General features: G+C 37.5%; 1 protein-coding gene across 5 annotated transcripts in view; it reads left to right on the forward strand.

The window, feature by feature from the left end:
• Positions 1-21,706, forward strand: part of slc4a11 (solute carrier family 4 member 11) — a 97,652-nt gene that overhangs the window by 54,064 nt on the left and 21,882 nt on the right. For 4 of the 5 annotated variants that reach the window (XM_087780117.1, XM_087780116.1, XM_087780118.1 and 1 more), the window contains 6 exons: positions 954-1,182; positions 6,947-6,979; positions 11,623-11,704; positions 13,353-13,476; positions 16,187-16,399; positions 19,891-19,975. In XM_087780117.1, the coding sequence (XP_087636243.1) occupies positions 954-1,182; positions 6,947-6,979; positions 11,623-11,704; positions 13,353-13,476; positions 16,187-16,399; positions 19,891-19,975 (766 nt within the window). The remainder of the gene's footprint in view (positions 1-953; positions 1,183-6,946; positions 6,980-11,622; positions 11,705-13,352; positions 13,477-16,186; positions 16,400-19,890; positions 19,976-21,706) is intronic. The other variant, XM_087780119.1, reaches the window with a different exon arrangement.

Here is a 21,706-nt window from a genome sequence, read left to right on the forward strand (position 1 = left end):
GTCAACAGGATTTAATCTCCAGAAAAACGAGAAAAGGGTTTTCAGTGGGCGGGGCTTAACATCATTTTCTAATATAATCAATGAAAAGAGAGTTTTGTATGAACAGACACACACTGATGATTCAATAGAGTCACACATCTATTTAAGACACACTTAAACCAACACATTAGCTGCTCTTTGAGTTAAGTGTGAAATTTTAGTTAGCTTGAGATCATTTTCTAATGTGAATATTTCAATGAAAAGAGAGTTTTGTACAAACAGACACACACTGATGATTCAATAGAGTCCAGGGTCATCTTTTTTAGAGTTATAGTCAAAAAAATGTGTTCATTTTAGTGTAGTGAGCTCAGTTGTTGTCCAAAAAGACACTTAAAAACATCCAAATACCTCCATACTGCTCGTCTGTAAGTGTGTAAACATACATACAAAAATCAGGCTTCCACAGACGAGCCAAACGCAGCGACCCAGTGTGAATTACTCGCCGCCTCCTCGACAGCAGGAAACTCTGGTCGTCTGAGGAATGTCAATCCCAGAAATCGATGCCATTGATGGGAAGTGGGAGTCTGGGCTTTCAATCGAGCCGAATTAGCTCTTTCTAATTGTGCCACCATTGTGTGTCCTTCGGGCACATTGTTTTGATTCCTTGAAAGGAAGAAGCGAGTCTTGTTGCCGGAGTGTTGGAAATATTCAATTTGGGACCTTTTTTTCAAGCTCTGAGAGTTGAAAAGATTTATGTGAAAATGTCGCTTTCCTGCAGTATTATATAGATGCGCCTTTATTTCGTTTTCATTGCTGGCTATCATGGTGTAATTATTTAAAAAAAATACTTTTCACAGCGTTACTATTATAGCTTGATGGCTTTTTAGCAATACTTTGTGAGAAAAAATCAACCTTTTCCTGAGGTTTTTTTTTTTTTTATTCAAGTAATAAGGCATCTTATCTTCTTCTTCTAGTACATGAAGCTGAGGAACTTTGAGGAGGAGATCCGCGCTCACCGGGACATCGACGGCTTCCTTGCTCAGGCCCTGGTTTTGCTGGACGAGACGGCGGCGTCCCTGGACGACGTCCTGAAGCGAATGCTGCACCACGTGGGCCAGGATATCGATGCCCCCGAGCCCGGCTGCAACTTCGAGGAGGTGATGAGTATGCTTTTCACAGATGCAGGAGCTCAAGAAGGTCACGGTGAGTAACATCTTGAGGTTTCATCTTTTTTTTTTACACTCCCTTCTCTCTGCCTGCTGTCGGATTTCGTTTAAAATGCTTATTTTTATCAGTCTTGAATGTCTACCTGGATGTTTACTAATGTATGTTACTCTTAGTTCATTGACTTCCACTGTATTACAATGTTTTAACTGCATAAACGCTTTAATTTTTGCAACACATTCAAATCTCAAGTCATATCCGGTTGAATCGAAATGTTTGTCGTAATAACATAACGTTTCCTTGCCGTTGTTTGATTGTTAAAAAGCCTCAGAATCTAAACCTTACGTTAGGAAATGAAGGAATTTAGTCTCCGTGATGAGTCGTAACAATATCAGGCTACAAACAAATAATCGCTGTATTGTCTCACGAAGAACAAGCTGGTGTCTCAATTACGTCATGCCTCGACATGAATAGCCTCCGGCCTAATATGTGATGTGATCTCCGTGTCGGGGACACCAGTCATGTGGTCCACGAGGATCTGGAAGACGAAAACAATATGACGTCTTTGTAGCTTTAAACAACATGTTTGTGAAACGGCAGCAAAGGGTTAAGTCACTCGTTTTCTACTCGCCCTCATGTCGATTAAGGGTTATTTTCAGCTTAATCTGTTCTTTTTTATAGTTATAGACAGAAATGTTTGTTCATTTGAACGTAGCGATTGCGGCTAAGTGGACAAACTTCCTCCAAAAAGATGCTTAAAAACATCCAAATACCTCCATACAGCTTGTCTCAAACGTCCATCTTGGATTAAAGCCACAACAAGACGATTTCTTATGAAGAAGAATTAAATAAGTCTATATTTAACGCTCCTTTAAACGCCGACGTTTAAAGAATAAGAAGCGATAAGAACTAGAAGTTCTCTGGGCAGACATCGTAAACACTTCCAGAGTAAACGCCTGCAGTTGATTTCAAAACTCTGAAGCGAGAACTCTGACCCGCTCTAGTAGAAGAACTCACATTTCCCAGCCCTTAAACAGCTTCACTGGCTGCCAGTTTCTTTCAGGATCAATTTTTAAAATCTGGTTCTTACTTTCAGATCTATTCATGGTCAGACCTTCCATCAGTGATCTGATCCAGACTTACACCCCAGCTCGGGCTCTGAGGTCTGTGGATCAGAATCTACTGATGGTCCTGGAGGAGAGAAATCCTTCCAGGCTGTTGCTCCTAAGCTTTGGAATGATCTTCCTCTCTCTTTGCACTTGATGGAGTCTACTGACTCCTTTAAGAAACATCTTGTTTTATTTGTTCAGGCTTTTCCTTGATTTTCTGGAACTCCTGTTGTGTTATCAGTTTAACTTGCCCTTTAAAGTATATACTATTGAATATTGTTTTGATTGTTTAAGCGCTTTGTGACCCTGGTCTGGAAAAGCACTATACAAATAAAATTTACTTACTTACTTACTTACTTACTTGAGGTTTTTTAGCGTATTTTTGGAGGAAGTTCATCAACTGAGCTCCAGTCGCTACATTAAAATGAAAAAATCTCTTCTTCAAAAAGGAACTGATGACTGAAAAAATCCCAACCCTTAGTCGACATAAAGTGGAGTAGAAAATGAATGAACTTTAATTTTTGGTGAACTATCACTTTAATACGTCAACATGGGTCCAATACGTTGCAGAATACAGTGAAATAACTTGGTTCATGGATCAGGTTCATCGTCATTTGTTATTTGTTGTGTAATATTGGAAATACAGACACAAACAAACAAGGCTGCGAGTGAATCAGGTGTCGCTCGGGTCGGACGAGACAATAATCGTAATCACAAACAATTGTGCGAGGCTTTTTTTTTTTCTCCTCGCGGCCGAAAAAGGTTTAAATCCCTACGAATCCGTCGAAAACTGTCGAAATGACGCACGACAAGTGTTTTGTCTCGCGGCGCATTGATTTCTAGTCGAGCGATTAAACAAACGCGTCGTCCAAAGACTTGCTGTCTCCTCCAGTGTTGATGGTTAGTCAGAGGGGTGGGCGGCGTGTGACGCGTACCAACCACAGATCCGCGAGGTGATAATTGACTTCTGTCATCGATCACTCGCTTTTTTCTTTTTTTTTTAAATGGCTCGCCGGGACCCTCTCCAGCGCCGCCTCGTCAGCTGTTGATACTTGACAGTTTTTCTCCTTAATCGCTTCTCAGAGGTTAAAGATACCGCGGGGAGTATCCGGTGTATTAGATGTTCCACTTATGAAGAACGCAAGGGTGTGAGGGACGGAATGCATCGAGGAAAACTGGTGGAAGATCACAATTCAAGATGACGGACAATCTCCTCTAGATTGGGGGGCCTTGTCGTGAAGTATCCACGATGATGATGATGAGGGATCAGCCCCTAGAAAAACAAAAGGTCCCCGACGAGTCCCGGGATCAACCGTCTCGGAGGAGGCCATTATGAACAAACCACACCTTCTTGGATTAGATCTAATCCCGCGGCGTTCACAAGGTCCCTGCTGCTCACGCCGGCACATGTGCGGGCCTGCCTCGGGTTTGCCGAGGACCATCTGGATGATCCAGAGGAGACTTGGGAGAAGGTCACATGGGCAGATGATGAGACCAAGTTTTCCAGAGTAGGATCAATTATATATTCATAGGAATGGAGAAAAATGTTTTTTCGTCGCCCATGAGTCTGGCATGTTGGTGTTAACCCGGTTAGACAGGATGTTTCCCCAGGAAGAGTGTTTGAACGGGGTGGTCTGTTAGAACCCCCATAGTAAAGCCTTCCTGCTTGTCTCCCCTTTTGTCTCGGGTGTGCGAAGCTTCCTTTTTTTTGCCTGTGATCTTTCTTTGATCCTGCTCAAGAACACACTCGTACCGTCTTATGAAGCGGAATCTCATGTGTTGAACAGGGAAAGAATCTCGGGGAAATATCTGCGAGGAGAAATCGGCCAAAACCTGGAGAGTAACTGTTTGAAGTCCAGGCTTTTTGTTTCAGTTTCTGCAACCTTTGTTTTTTTTCAAAGGGTCAAGGTGACCCGGCAGCCAAACGTGTTTGTGGTCACCCTTTGTTTTGTCTCTGGATTAAGGTGAACGACCTTCCTGGCTTCCAGAAATACATATGGCATTGTTGGAGGTCGTTCATGTTGACCTGGAGACAACACAAGGGATACCCTTAACACGTTTGTTTTCGGGCAACAGGGTCACCTTGAACTTGAGATAATACAAGGGATATAAAGATTACAGACTGTTTCCATTGGATTAGATCTAAAATTCTGCTAAATGGGATTTTTTTTTCAAATACCTTCCTACTCAAATTTTTCTTTTGATCTCCAACTAAGTAAATACTAAATATAATAATTGTATAACCTATATTCAGTGTTATTTTTATTGGATTAAGACACAAACCTGTTCTTTGACTTTGACTTAAATCAGCATTCTACATTTCCACATGAATAACTCGTAAAATAAAGGCTGAATTGAGTGAAAAATAGATTTCGATTGAACATATGTACAGGAAACCAAACAAAAAGTGAGGCTTCACTATTGTCTGAAAATAAGATACTGACAAATACACACAAGAGGATTGAAAAAGTGACCAAAATGTCCTTCAGTACAAGAATAAGCCAAAGTCTTTTTAAGGTATCTCTCAGGAAAAAAAACACAAAAATCCCTTAACTTGCTGTTAGCGCCCCGATGCTTATCAGACGTATAATATTCAATGTATTTATTTTGATCAACACAGTAGCATAACATTGAAGTGAAGAAAGGTGGATGTCAACAAAGGAAAAAAAAAAACCACCTTCTTTCACCGAGTACATGTATCTCTAAAACAACCCCAAAATAGATCCAGGCTTTCATTAAAAAAACAACAACCGTGAACCACTTTCTATAGTTACTATGACTACCTCGGTCAATTAATACTTCTCCTCTCCGAGGGACCTTCATGCGCTGAATAAGTACAAAATCCTCTTCTTATATAGAATCCATGAGTTCACAGAGATTCGCTCGTGTCGCCGTCGGATGTGGAAGTGATGAAGAAATATGACAAGGTGGCACGAAAGGCTCCTACTGGGGAATATATTCATTTTTTTTCACAAAGTGATTTTTATCGTGGGATCTCTCCGCGTATTAATTTCAGTCGGATCTTCATTCACTCTCAGATATTGCGGGGCCATGTGCTGGCAAGTGAAACCGGCTCATTTGGATTGTAATATGCCACAGCTGAGTATGGGGGGAGTAAAAAGAAGAAGAACAGGGGTGAGATTATAAAAGACTTACAAAAATGAAAAGATGAAAGCCCAGAGAGATAATTAGTCCTGCTTCAAGTTTAAATTTGGAGGCCAACTTGTACTTTCTTTCTTTTTTTTGGCCTCGCTGGGGAATACACCTATTGTGTCCAGAAGAATGGAACTTCATCTTTGTGATGTAATGGATAAAGTATAAGCTAAATAAAAGAGACTTTAACACAGTTGTGACAAAATATACATTTTCTCCAGTATTTCCCAGCCTTCATGGTTTTCTCCATATTGACTTTTAACCCCCATCATTGTTTTAGTGACTCATTCTTACTTTTGAATCCTTTCCTTATTTGCCTTTTACAAGATATTCGGGGCCTAAATAATTAAGAATATATTCACAAATATTTATCATTAAGAGATCTTCCTAAGGAATTTGTATCCCAAGTAGTTTTTCGTGTTTTTAATCAACATTTAATTTAAATTTGACCTATTATTAAATTCAGTTACATGTCTACTTGTGAATGAGCCAATACTGTTGTGACAAATAATTACTTTTATCCTCTCAATTGTATATTTAGTGTTAATTATTAGTGATTTTATTCACACTTTCTCTAAAAATCTTCTCCATACATCATTGCCTAAATAATTCAGAATATGTAGCCAAATATTTATTATTAAGAGATCTTGGTAAGGAATTTATAACCCAAATACTTTCCTTTTTCTTCAATTTGATGTGTTATAATAGGGTATAAATTATGTTAAAATTGGTATATATTCCCTTTTAGCCCTCTGAGAATTAAGGTGGAAGATTTGGGTTTTCCCGATACAAAAGTTTTAACCTCGATAATGGTACTATTTTCGATAAAACGCTGATAAAGACCACCCAAGGATTTTAAATAAATATTTGTATTAACAACAAAAAACAATGTTTAAATGAATCACTCATGTTACCATTAAACATAACCACAGGTTAAAATATTCATATTAAAAACAGTAATTATGTGACGATAACAAGTTTCAGGTCTAAGGTAAATAAGTAGCGTATCCGGATACAACATTTTAGTATCGATAGCTTTTTTTAGTTTCATACTTTTGACTATTATAGATATTTGAATTTAACTTGCTAATGCTTTTCAAAAATAGAAACCAAGGGTTTTTCTTTACACATTATCAGAAACACTGTGACAGTAAAAATCCTGCGGCTGAGTTTTTTCCTTGTAGTTCTGAATTCACCAAAGTTGCTTTGACCTAAATAGTCCGTCTGAACACGATGGTATATAATACACTGCTGTGAACACATCCATATCCTTGGTATTGACTCTGACCAGTAGGGGAAGGATTTATAGATTTCTCTACATGCTCCATAAATGAGACGTTGCGAGAGGGAATAAAAAATGCAGTATTCATAGTGTGAGACGTAGCATAAAATGAAGCCGATATCGAGCGTATATATATATATATATATATAAATTCCACTGGTGTGTGTTTTTTTTGTGTACATGTTGATTTAAGTCGAGCGATGCTATACATTGACGATCTCCTCTTTTTTTTCTTCCCTTGCTTTTCAACCACACGCAGACAAGTGTCAAAGTTTTGTTTTCTTTGATGACGGTAAGATGTGCTTAATTGGATGGAAATGTCAGCGTCGGTCGCACCGTAAGCGGCAATCAGTGGTTCCCCCCCCCTGTGTACTGACTCATCACCAGTATTATGTGTTGATACCACCACCACGTTTAGGACTGGGTCGATCCGTCCGGTCATCAAATGATTACGGACTTGTGTCTCAAATATTGACGCCTCTCGAGTTGACCGGTGGAGAGAAAAAAAGGAAAAAAAGTGGCCGACTCTTTGTCCGATCGTTTCGATTGGTTGGCGGAAAAAAAAAAAAAGGGATAAAGGGAATGGAATCTGGAATGGTTTAGAGATTAATGAGACGGTTTAAGGGGGTTGATATTAAGTCCTCATTAGGCAAAATGGGTCCTCCATAGAATGGAGATATTATGTAACGGGCGGAGAAAGATCTCCCTCCAGCCGGTTATATAACCAGAAATTAGCTCGACGTCGCTCCGGCGCTTGACTTTGAAACTGTATCCACAGTTTGTTTGCCCGTGAGTGGAATCCGGCCACTTTAAAGACCACTCTGCATAACAAGGTTTCGCTGTTGACCCAGTCCTAGTTGCCCCCCCCCCCCACCGCCACCACCACCTCATAACATGACAGCCGAGGCATCTGTGTTGTGCATGGTGATCACAGAATTCATTATCCATCGTTTCCTCTCCCCCCCTCGCACCGCTCACCTCCTTCAAAATGTCCTACATAAGCCACAATTTGAAGGAAAAAACAAAAAACAATCAGTCGTTTGAACGTCGGCGTGCATTACGCTCGACGCCGGGTCGACCGGCGACGAGAGTTAATCTCCAGGCTGCGTTATTGAGGCGACCTCTGAGCATCAACTCGAGTCTCCTGGAGAAAAAAAAAAAAAAAAAAAGACACCTCTTCAAAAAGGCATTGTTTATAATTCTCTTATCATCACACGAAACAAGTCTGAGATGAATTGATTTCACTCTTGGAGTTGTGATCCAGCCCCAACCGGGTCTGGTCCTCCTCTGATGTTCTCATCGTCTTCCATCCACGTTTGTCACGTTGATATGCTGTGTGTGATTCTATTCTTTTTTTTTCTGTGTGCGTGGCAAAGCAGCCGTTGTTTGCATATTGAGAGCTGATGAAACTGTGTGGAAACCTCTGACGACTTTCAAATATGTCGGTCATAATTGTTGCCGCTTGATCACGGGAGTCACGCAGGGAGGGAGACAGGGTTGGTTTTTAACCGAAGCAGGCGATCAATAACGTGTATTGAATATCTAATTGAATGCTTGTCCGCTCAGACTGTTAAATGGAAGCCAGAAACAATACAAAATAAAAGCTAACATATTAATCTCATGATATAATTCAATACGATATATTTATCTCACGATACAATTCAATTCGATATATTTATCTCACGATACAATTCAATACCATATTAATCTCACGATACAATTCAATACGATATATTTATCTCACGATACAATTCAATTCGATATATTTATCTCACGATACAATTCAATACCATATTAATCTCACGATACAATTTAATACAATATTAATCTCATGATATAATTCAATACGATATATTAATCTCACGATACAATTCAATACGATATATTAATCTCACGATACAATTCAGTACGATATATTAATCTCACGATACAATTCAATACGATATATTTATCTCACGATACAATTCAGTACGATATATTTATCTCACGATACAATTCAGTACGATATATTAATCTCACGATACAATTCAATACGATATATTAATCTCACGATACAATTCAATACGATATATTTATCTCAAGATACAATTCAATACGATATATTTATCTCACGATACAATTCAATTCGATATATTAATCTCATGATACAATTCAATTCGATATATTAATCTCATGATACAATTCACTACAATATATTTATCTCACGTTACAATTAAATTCGATATATAAATCTCGCAATACAATTCAATACGATATATTAATCTCACGATACAATTCAATACAATATATTTATCTCACGTTACAATTCAATACGATATATTAATGTCATAATACAATTCAATACAATATATTTATCTCACGTTACAATTCAATACGATATATTAATGTCATGATACAATTCAATATGATATATTTATCTCATGATACAATTCAATACGATATATTTATCTCACGTTACAATTCAATATGATATATTAATCTCATGATACAATTCAATACAATATATTTATCTCACGTTACAATTCAGTACGATATATTAATCTCACGATACAATTCAGTACGATATATTTATCTCACGATACAATTCAGTACGATATATTAATCTCACGATACAATTCAGTACGATATATTTATCTCACGATACAATTCAATACGATATATTAATCTCACGATTCAATTCAATACGATATATTTATCTCACGATACAATTCAGTACGATATATTTATCTCACGATACAATTCAGTACGATATATTTATCTCACGATACAATTCAATACGATATATTAATCTCACGATACAATTCAATACGATATATTTATCTCATGATACAATTCAGTACGATATATTAATCTCACGATACAATTCAATACGATATATTTATCTCACGATACAATTCAGTACGATATATTAATCTCACGATACAATTCAATACGATATATTTATCTCACGATACAATTCAATACGATATATAAATCTCACGATACAATTCAATACGATATATTTATCTCACGATACAATTCAATACGATATATTAATCTCACGATACAATTCAATTCGATATATTCAACTCACAATACAATTCAATAAGGTATTTCAATACACTTAATTTATAATGTATAATTTTCATCACGATTTTAAGGTAAATTAAATTTTAGTGACATCTTGTGATTGTTTCTCTTTTCGTTGTATTGGACGTGAAAATGTGTTCAGATTTTTTTTGACTACTAGCATGTAACTTTTAAATAAAACCAATAATTTAGAGCAAAAAAAAAAAATACTGTCAACACAGTATTGTGAAGAGAAATATAGATGATGTTTCCTGACATCCCTCATGAAAATGTTACGTGTTGTGGCTTTAAAATGATTTGTTTGTTTTTATACAACAACAATTGAGGCACAAATATACAAAGGGTTTGTGGGATTGTGTGGAATGTGTATCATAGTTCTTAGAATACTTCAAATTCTCCGTAGAAAAGTCACTCATGTCTACGTTATAACCTCGATATTTATCAAACTTATTTTCCAGATGTTCGATTCCTATTGTGTGTTTGTTTTTAGCAACCGTGCGAATCTTCTTTCTGAAAGTGTTTCCTGTTCTGACTGCACGGCAGCTTTTAAACATGGAAATGTTATTTAAATACACTAATACACTCGTGGAGAATATGATTTTATGCACTTTTACGTCATGTTTCGACCATTTTTCCGACTCTATTTTAATATTATAATATAAACTGGTGGAACATTAACCTTTTTTCTCTATCTTCTCCTTCTATTTATTTAGTTATTTTGTGTTCCTGATGCCTCATTATCTTTCTATTCTGCTCTGTCCTCCTTTTCCCCCTTTTTTTACGTCAGAAAAAAAAAGATGTTTTTATGATTAAAAACAAGGCTGTCAAACCAGGCAATGCTATTAATTAAATTCAATTCTAGTCCTTCTGCTTCACTTCTCTCACCGTCTTCCTTTTATCTTCTTTTCCCCCTCTCACAATCCCTTGTTTTTTTTTTATCCATCACGTCTTTCATCACAACTTTTTAATATATATATATATATATATTTATATGCATGTATGGAGTCGGTTTGCTCATGTTTTCTCCCTCAAAACGATCACGACCTTCGCCACACTTTTGTTTTCCACATCCACATTTCTCCATTTATATAATTTTCCATTCCTTTTTCCTGTCTTTCCTCCCCTTTTTTTTTTTTTTCTCATATTCACCCTTTTTTTTTTTCTTCCTCTCACTCCTTGAGCTCTGTGAAGCTGTTGTCATGGTGACGCCTATCATTTTCTGGCATGAATGGAAGATACTTTATTGATGAGAGACGGCAGGGCAGAGGAGAAAAAAAAAAGAAAGAAAAAAAAAAAGGAGTGATAGAGAAAGACGGGAGGAGAATCCTCCTGGCGGGGGTTTATCTCGATATGTAAATAGTTGACCCTGTTACTTACGGTGCGAAACAATTTTTTTTATTGGGTCAAAAAAGTGTTGGTCGTTTTTATATTAACGACAACTATTGACAGATATTCCTCTAATTTTCGACCCCTTCGTTTTGATAGATGCATTTTTTTCGGGGGGGCGGAGAAATAAAAAGGTGTTTTTCCTTTTTGCTCGGTGCACATCATTATCAGCGGCGAGTGTTTGCAAACAGTGTGGGCTGGCACGGCCGTCCAAAGCTTGTTAGCCACTTCAGATGTAGACATCACATGGAGCGACGCCTGGCGCCGCCGACCAGGAAAAAAAAAGGCTCATTCCAGGGATTGAACATTACGGGTGTTTGGAAACACATCATTAATTTCACAATGTGATGATGTGTCAGAATAACAATTGGATTAGCGGCTCGCATGTATCGTGGTGGCATGAAATGTTGCAAACTGTTGGTTTTTTTTATTGACATTCCATCACTCATGCTTTTCACCTCTGAACTCTGCCCCCTGCAGTCCACCTGCTGTCTGAGGTCATCCAGGGAGTGACGGCCACGGCCACCGGGGTCCAGTATCAGCAGTCCTGGCTCTGCATCCTGTAAGATGATTGACACTCTTGGTTTGCTCTGGAGGTTTAGAAATCCAGTTGTTGTTCGTGTTTAATACGACTTATGTTCGTTCTCTGACACTGTTTGTGTTCGTTCTTTTGTGGAATTTATTCTAAAGGATAAAAACTGTGTGTAAAAGTGTTTTTATGTCGTGTGTAGTATTAAAAACACACGTGAAAATATTTTCTTTGAGATTACAAGTCTCAATTCTATGAATAAATATCTTAATAATACAACTTATTAAGTCCTAATGTTACACAGTTAAATGTCTTAATAATACAACTTTTAATTCCTAATGTTACACATTTAAAGTCTTAATAATACAACTTTTTAATTCCTAATGTTACACATTTAAAAGTCTTAATAATACAACTTTTTAATTCCTAATGTTACACATTTAAAAGTCTTAATAATACAACTTTTAATTCCTAATGTTACACATTTAAAGTCTTAATAATACAACTTTTTAATTCCTAATGTTACACATTTAAAAGTCTTAATAATACAATATTTTAATTCCTAATGTTACACAATTAAAAGTCTTAATAATATGTCTTTTGAAGTCCTTATGTTACAAGATTAAAAGCCAAAATACTGCGACATCTGTGTGCGTCTTTATGTACAAAACTGTCTTTTCGTTGAAATCTTTACATTAGAAAATTATCTTAAACCCACTGAAAAAAATCTTTGTTGTTTGATTTTCTGGAGATATAATCTTGTTGACCATAACCTTGCCCACTCTACTGTGGTCAATGTTTGTCACCGCACGTCATCAATCCACCTCTGATCTCTTTGAGAACACAAGATGACTGTGATATCGAGAGTTCTGAAAGTGGTGATATCTGCGACTTTTGAAGTTGAAATTTGACGAAATAAGACGTCCAAATACTGTGACTTCAAAGGCAAGATTACCTAAGACTTTACAATCTTGTATTTTTTAGACTGTAAGATGTTAAAACCTTAAAAATAGACCTTGAATGTATTGTGTTTGTACTTACTTACCCTAAACCCATTTTATGTGGTACACTTAAACCTCTCGTTATATCACAACTTTTAATATTGTAATATTTTGACTTTTAATCTTGTTATACTGCTACTTTTAATTTTCAAATTTCCAAATTATGTTTAGCCCTAAATTCCCGTAGTAAACCATAAACCTACATTTTTAACCGAAAATAATTTATGGAAAGTCCCAGGTACATTTTTTCACCAAACATATTTAATCCAAAATTAAAATTTGTATTAATGTTTCAATTGTGTTTGTAGTTCTTGATTGTTTAAAGCAGACATACTTGTCAGACTATGAGTTCAACTTAATACTGTATACATGAAAAAACAACAAAATATTTTTTAAGTCAGATATGTTTTTAATTGAATAAATGCTTTTTTTTAGAAAAATAACCATTTTTTTTACGCTGCCGTCTCAGTCCGCATCAAATTTTTTATTTTTTTTAAAATTATTTCACATTTCCAAACGATGTACTCTGCCAGTACTTTTTAAACTTCCAAACATGATGTGTAGTAGAGAGATCTCTAGATTTGCGGGTCACTGACTGAGTAAAAGGTTAATCTATTGAAATGAGGGCCAGTGGAGGTGAGTCACTGACATTTATGTGTCTTTTCCCCACGTTTCTTCAGCTGCAGCGTCAAGTCTCTGAGAAAGCGTCATGTGTGCATCTCCCGCCTGGACAGGCCGCAGAACTGGGGAGAAAACTGCTGCGAGGTCCGCTATGTCATCCTGATCCTGGCGCCGCTCAAAATGGTAACAGCTGCCCACAGGAAGAAATCAATGCTTGAGATTTATATATTTCACCCTCGTCGTGTCTCTGGATGTTCTCTCTAGGGTTTGTCACGTGATCACGAGTGTGTCACAATTTCATTCAATCTGGGCTCAAAGTAAAACTATATTTTAGACTTTAAAGAAACCCTTGATTGATTGAAAATGATTGGCTTGATTTTGATTGATTGATTGATTTTTGTCTTATTTTAACGAATACAGAAATCCATCAAAATGTTGGTAAACTTCAAAGCTTCACCACCAGTCACTGTAGTATTACTCTGCGAGTCACCGTAGTATTACTCTGCGAGTCACTGTAGTATTTTTCTATGAGTCACCGTGGTATTTCTTTGAGTCACCGTAGTATTACTCTGAGAGTCACCGTAGTATTACTATGAGAGTCATCGTAGTGTTACTCTGTTAGTCACCGTACTATATATTTGCGAATCACCATAGTATTACTCTGCGATTCACCGGAGTATTACTCTGCTAGTTAACGTAGTATTATCTGCTTTTCACCGAAGAATTACTCGGCTAGTTAACGTAGTATTACTCCTTTTCAACGCAGTACTGCTCTGCTAGTTAACATAGTATTAATCTGCTATTCACCGGAGTACTACTCTGCTAGTTTACTTAGTATTACTCTGCTATTCACCGCAGTGTTACTCTGCTAGTTAACTTAATATTAGTCTGCTATTCACCGCAGTATTACTCTGCTAGTTAACTTAATATTAGTCTGCTATTCACCCCAGTATTACTCTGCTAGTTAACTGAATATTAGTCTGCTATTCACTGCAGTATTACTCTGTGGGTTTACTTAGTATTACTCTGCTATTCATCAACGTATTACTCGGCTAGTTAACTTAATATTAGTCTTCTATTCACCCCAGTATTACTCTGCTAGTTAACTGAATTTTAGTCTGCTATTCACCCCATTATTACTCTGCTAGTTAACTGAATATTAGTCTGCTATTCACCCCAGTATTACTCTGCTAGTTAACTTAATATTAGTCTGCTATTCACTGCAGTATTACTCTGTGGGTTTACTTAGTATTTATCTGCTATTCATCAAAGTATTACTCGGCTAGTTAACTAAGTACTACTCTGCTATTTACTGGCGTATTAATCAGATAGTTAACATAGTATTATTACTCTGCTATTCACCGCAGTATTACACCTGCTTGTTAACATAGTATTACTCTGCTGGTTACCGTAGTTTTACTCCATAAGTGACTTGCGGGTAGGATTTGTATTTTACCAACAAACAAACAGGAAGTGTCACATTTCTCATCCATTTTCTCTGTGTCGTTCTTCTATAATCTCTGTTCATCTTAAATGTTTGTGTCTTTATAAGTCGCCAACATCAACATTGATCTACTTTGATTTTGAGCTAACCATCCGGCGGGTCATATTTGAACCCAGAGCCATGAGTTTGTCACATGGGGTGTATAGTTTGTCGTTTTTTATTTTGGTTAAAATAATCCAAACTGGGGTAAAAAGGGAGTAATACTCATCATTTAGACCTGTGTCAACGTAGTAAAACAACAATCCTTGATGATCTGGAGGTCACTGTTTGTTTCTCCTGCACTGAAGCGCTCACCTGGAGTAGGGGGTGATTTCAACTGTAACACCTTCCCTCTCCATTAAAGCATGAACTCGCTCTTCTCGCAATTCAGCCACTCAACCCCTGATGTCCTTCAGCGCTCCGTCCAACACTTCCGACCGGGCCTCGCCGCGTCGCCATCGCTTGAGTCGAAACGTCCTTCAATTTTCCATCGGCATCGACTGGCGCTATCGTGTCTTGTCCTGTTTCCACTTAGTGTTTGGTCTCTTCTTCTTCTTCTTCTTCTTCTCATGAGTCTCCCACTGTGTTCTTGCGAAACCCTCCACCCCTCTTCACACGACCACTAATGTCTTTCTCTCTCCCACGTTAATCTGCGCCTCGAGTGAGGATCAACCACGACTGCTATTGTGTTCCAATTATTCACGGGGGTGAAGGAAAACCTCTGTAGGATATGATTATATTGTTACCAATTCTTTTTGCTTGGCAACCGTTTACGGGGCGAAGGAATTTACATTTCTTTCAATTGTTTGTGTGTTTTATGGATGTTTTTTTTGGGATAAACATGCCCTGATGGTAATTTAGTGTAATAGAGGGATTAATCGCATTAATCGCGATTAATTAGGAAAAGGTGTCACGACACAATCCATGTGTTTGTGTCTTATCGTTTAGACCACAGGTGTCAAACTGATCCAGAGAAGGGCCGAGCCGGTGCAGGTTTTGGATCCAACCAGTCAAGCACATTATAGTTGAACCAATCAGGCGTCTGAAGACAGTAATCAATTAATTAACAGTCAGGTGTTGCTTGTTTAAGCCGACGCCTGATTGGTTAACTCATGTGTGCTTGACTGGTTGGAACAAAAACCTGCACCGTCTCGGCCCTTTTCTGGACCAGTTTGACACCCCTGCTTTAGACTATTGTAATAGTTTATTTTGGTGTCTTAACAAGAAGGAACTGTCTCGCCTGCAGTTAATACAAAACTCTGCAGCGAGAATTCTGACCCGCTCTAGTAGAAGAACTCACATTTCTCCTTAAAACTCTTCACTGGCTGTTTCTTTCAGGATCAACTTTAAAATTCTGGTTCTTACCTTCAGATCTATTCATGGTCAGTATTTCTTTTTTTTCTTCCACAGAAAAGCACCAAAACGGCGATAGAGCTGGGTCGCACCTACGCCACCCTCTTCTCCGACATCTCGTTCAGGCAGAAGCTGCTGGAGACCAAGACGAAGGCGGAGTTCAAGGACGCCCTGGTGGTCCAGAGGCAGCTACTGACGGCGGTGCACCAGCAGCCCATGGCCGCCGGGAAAGAGGAGGAGACGGACCCTCACAGTCATAAACCCCTCATGGTAGGCGGCCATTTTTGTATGGTTGAGCATGTTTGGATTGAAGTAGCTGTTAATAGAGTATTTATACTATTTATATTATATTTTGTTACAATTGTATACATTATACTGTATACCGTGAAGTATATCATTAAATAAGATGGGTAAATTTAAAGATAAATCTATAAATACCTTTTATTTATTGATTTATCTTTAAATTTACCCTCACACTTCATTTTATTTTAATTATAATCCATTTTATTTTAAGATTCTAATAAAAACATTTTACACATTTTACCATTTAAAATAAAACACATTAAATGCAAAACAACTGCCATTTAATTGGATTGGTATTATTTATTATTATTTATATACATTTCATTTTAAAAACTTATAAAGGCTAAAGTATGGTATGCGACAGACCATGAGAACGTAAATATTTGTTGCCCAAATGTGTAAAATGTTGTTTTTTGAAGCCTCAAAGAATGGTATATATATTTACCAATTTTTACCATGGAAAACCATAAAAAAAGATAAGTAAATTGCAAAAAAGGAGGAGAAAAACTGGTGGTGAATAAATTGTGTAATATTTAATGATATATACATTTTATTTAAAGAATCATATAAAAGAACTTTGAGGAAAAAGACATCAAAACAAAGATATTTAGTAAAAGTTACGTTTGGTTGAACTAGTTAATAGTATTGATGTATAGTGATGTTAAATATTTCTATCAGTTTTACTGGGTCTGATATCGCCTTAAAGCTCACGTATACTTTGGAATATTTCGTGTTATTTTGGTAAAATTTTTTCCTTTTTGTCCATCACCTTTTTTTTCTTCTAACTTTTCCCTCTCAAGGGCCACAGCAACCTCGCCTAACATTTGTTTCATAGACTAGAAAGTTCCCAACCCCTGGTCCGGGGGCCAGTACCGGCCCATGAGACATTTGTTACCGGGCCGCACAGAGCCGTTCTATTATTATCATAACTGTATTAAAGGTGGTTTTTTTTCTTTGTTTAAAGGTGGTATTTTCTCTGAAGTAACATTATTCTGTGACTCTTGACAAGACGCTAGTTTCTGTCATGTTTACTCAAAAAAATTAACCTTTAAAAAAAAAAAGTTTATAAAGTTTTAATATTAAAGTTTGTGCGAGAACATAAAGCCTACATTAAACCGTTCCGCGGTTGCGAAAAAAACATTAAAAGGACAAAAAATCTCTTCTTTCTTAAGCTGAAAACAATCCCTCAAAATACAATTTTTTTAATTCCCCTTAAAAAAAGCAGTCATTTTTTTTAAATGCCTAGCTAATATATAGATGCCTCTAGGAGGCGCTCTAACAGGAAGACATAAAGTGGAAGTTATGCCCTGTTAATGCTGTGTTACTGCCGTGTTACTGGCACTGTTTAAATAAAATAAGTAACTACAAATACATTTTAAAATACTCTGTAAATTCCTTGTGTTACAAAAGTAAATACTTGCGGTGCGACCAATGTTAGTCTGGAAAGTATGGTAAATAAAATGACATTTAAAGACAATTTTTTTTTTGTCACTTTTAAAAGTGCTTTTTTTCTATTATTGGTTTGAAGATATGCATATATTTTATTTAAATAAATAAGATATTTCCAAGAAAAGGAAGATCTTTCCTCTCCACAACCGTCTCTACCAAGAAGTCTCTTAAATCTATGACATAATCCTCCATCTTGCTTTTACTTTATTTAAATCCATTTCTCATAGAAATCCTTTCTCTTTTTCATCTGCCATCTTCCTCCTCAGTTTCTATCTCACAGCTGGACGCTTCCATCTTTTCTCTCCTTTTTTTTTCTTCCCCATAATCAATCAGCATCAACTTCTGCCAGACCTTCTCAAATGACCTCACGTCTCTCACAGAGCTGTCAGAACACACACATGCACACACACACACACACACGCGCGCACACACACACACACACACACACACACGCACACACACACGCGCACACACGCACACACACACACACACACACACACACACTAGTCCAAAGGGCCTCCTCCTCTCTTTTCGACCCATATCTCTTGGTAATGTTGCCACTGACAGGCCGGAGCTCCCGGACATTTCCTCTCATGTTGGGTTGTTTTAATAGTGGAGGTGTTTATCCCTCAGCTGGAGAAGGCTCAGTGCCACTCAGTGAAAGAGGGGTGTGTGTGTGTGTGTGTGTGTGTGTTGACAGACGACAAACTAGGAAGTAAAACAACTTAAGGAAGTCGAGTAGAAATCTTAAAATAGTCGGGTGAGGTGCGTCGCCCTCTACCTTCTCAAGCTTTTTTGTGCGGAAACATTTTGATGTCGCCGTGATAATCAATGATAGCGAAGCACCGAGACGACGCATACCTCTGCCAAGGAGGTCGAAAGACGTAATAAAGGCAAACCAACAACATATTTAAGCACATTATTCATAATAAGATTTGGTAAATCGTTAAGTTTGTTTCAAATTAGAATTAAGTGAGTACCTCCAATTCTAGACTATAAGTCACTATTTTTTTAAAATAATATAATACATTTTTATCCGTTGTGTTATCTCAGGGTCAAGGTGACCCGAAGGCCAGAAAAACTAATGTTTGTTCACCCCCTGCCCCAGAGACAACACAAAGGATACCTCAAACACATTTGTTTTCGTGCCCTTTGGGTCACCTTGACACAGAGACAACACAATGGATACCTCAAACACATTTGTTTTCTGGCCTTTGGGTCACCTTGACACAGAGACAACACAAGGGATACCTCAAACACATTTGTTTTCTAGCCTTTGGGTCACCTTGACCCAGAGACAACGCAAGGGATAACACAAACGCATTTGATTTCATGCCTTTAGGTCACCTTGATCCAGAGACAACACAAGGGATAACGAAAACACATTTGTTTTTGTGCCTTCGATTAACTTTAACCCTGAGATAACACAAGGGATACCACAAACACATTTGTTTTCGTGCCTTCGGTTAACTTTGGCCTAGAGACAACATAAGGGATACGCTAAAGCCAAGGTTAGTGCTGTTTTACTGCCGTGTTACTGGCACTGACAGACTTTTAAAATGGACGATAACATCAAATTATATTGTTAAGGAATTTTTTAGATATTAGATGAATGTGATTATTAATCACAATAAACGCGATCATTTAAGACCCCTCACTCTTACTGGGGGTCATCGATGGTCACCTGATCAAAACACCTCGAGGTCCATCACACCATATTTTCCCTTTTTTTTTGTTTTTACATTTTCTTAGACGTTCGTTTGTACTTGAATTCTTAGAATATTCCTCCACTGCTGCGCTGAAAAGAGCTAGTTATCTAACACTCGTTCTGAGTCAAGCGTCCGTGACTCTCCGGTCGAGCGGATCCTTCAGTGACATTTGTCCCGGTGGCTCCAGGTGTCGTCGGCTCCGCCGGCCGGTCCCGGGTTTTTAACAGCGATTGTGCGTCATTTTTTTCTGTTGTGAACCGACTCCAGCCTTTTTTTTTTCTTCTTCTCTCCCGTCCACAGTGTCAGGACTTCCTCCGAGCCGGGCGAGGGATTTACGAGGACTTGTGCCGCAGACTGCCTTACTACGCCTCTGACTTCACAGATGGTGGGTTTGACCCGGACTCGTGGTGGAAGTGAATCATCCTCATTATACCGCACAGGGGCGGGGGGGCTTCTGGCAGCTCCTCGTTTGTCTGTCACCTTTTTTTTTTTCTTCTTCTTCAATTACATCAGTGCGGCATCTGCGGCACCGGCGTCGACGTCTCAGGTGTCGCCATATGTTCGTGTTTGTGTTGACATTATTACAAACGCTGCTTTTTTTTAATGACGTGAATCATCTTTGTTTCACTCATAATTGACTCGATCAAAATGGACATTTTCGTGTCTTTATGCTTCACATCAATCATTATCCATACTCCAAATGAAATATTTCCAGATTATCCATTGAACTCGCTCTAAAAATCTCCGGAATCCACAGATTATTTAGTTGAAATATTGTTTTTTCTTCACTAAAAGAAAAGCACTATTGCAGCACATACCTCTGCCAAGAAGCTCATTTGGATTTCACTTTATTTTCTACTCACCCTCATGTCGACTAATAGTTGGGATTATTGTTAGTGTAATTTGGTGTTATAGACGAAAATGTATGTTCATATATCGGTCGCAACCAAAGCTCAGTTTTCTTCGTCCAAAAAGACACTTTAAAAACATCCAAATACTATCATACTGCTCGTCTGTAACGTCCATCTTGTATTGAAGCCTCGACATTGGGAATTGTTCGGAAAAAATTGTAACAAGCCTCTATTTGAAGCTTGTTTTTAGCGGATGTTGCTAACTTAAAAACATCCAAATACCTCAATACTGCTCGTCTGTAACGTCCATCTTGTATTGAAGCCTCGACATTGGGAATTGTTCGGAAAAAATTGTAACAAGCCTCTATTTGAAGCTTGTTTTTAGCGGATGTTGCTAACTTAAAAACATCCAAATACCTCCGTACTAGTCATCTGTAACGTCCCTCTCGTATTTAGGCCTTGACATTAGGAATTGTGTAGCATGTTAGCATTTTAGCTTAAAAACAAGCTTAAAATATAGACTTGTATAATTTTTATTCGGAACAGTTGCTAATGTCGGGGCTTCAATACAAGATGGACGTTACAGACGAGCAGTATGGATGTATTTTGATGTTTTTTAGTTTGTCTTTTTGGACGAAGATGAAGCTAGCCTAGCAGCTAGCCTAGCAACATCCGCTAAAAACAAGCTTCAAAGAGAGGCTTGTTACAATTTTTCCGAACGATTGCTAATGTCGGGGCTTCAATACAAGATGGACATTACAGACGAGCAGTATTGAGGTATTTGGATGTTTTTAAGTTTGTCTTTTTGGACGAAGATAAGTGAGCGCCAGTTGCTACATTAGCATGAACGTGCATTTTTGTCTTTAACTCTTAAAAAGACACAGATTACTCTGAAAATAATCCCAACACTTAGAGGGCGAGTAGAAAACGAGTTATATTTGTGTGAACTATCACTTAAAAAGTTTAAAAAAGCGTTAAAAAATTGGATTTTGAATTTAATCATCAAAGTTTCATGGAAGTTGATGAATTTAAGTAATTTGATTGTAATAATAAAAAGTAAAAATTAAAAAAGCTCTGAACAAAGAACAGAAGCAGCGGCAGTTAGAAGCCATACACCGTCAACAAAGAATGTTATTCTTTTATACATATTTTTTGTTATGTTGCTTAAAGACTCAAGAGATAAACTGACAATCAAAATTAAAACAAGAGCTTCGTAAGAGCCGTGTAGATAACATCCTCACCTGTTTTTTTCTTTCTTATTAAGA

This window comes from Callionymus lyra, chromosome 18 (genome assembly GCF_982586985.1).
Source record: "Callionymus lyra chromosome 18, fCalLyr1.hap1.1, whole genome shotgun sequence".
NCBI classification, from domain to species: domain Eukaryota; kingdom Metazoa; phylum Chordata; class Actinopteri; order Syngnathiformes; family Callionymidae; genus Callionymus; species Callionymus lyra.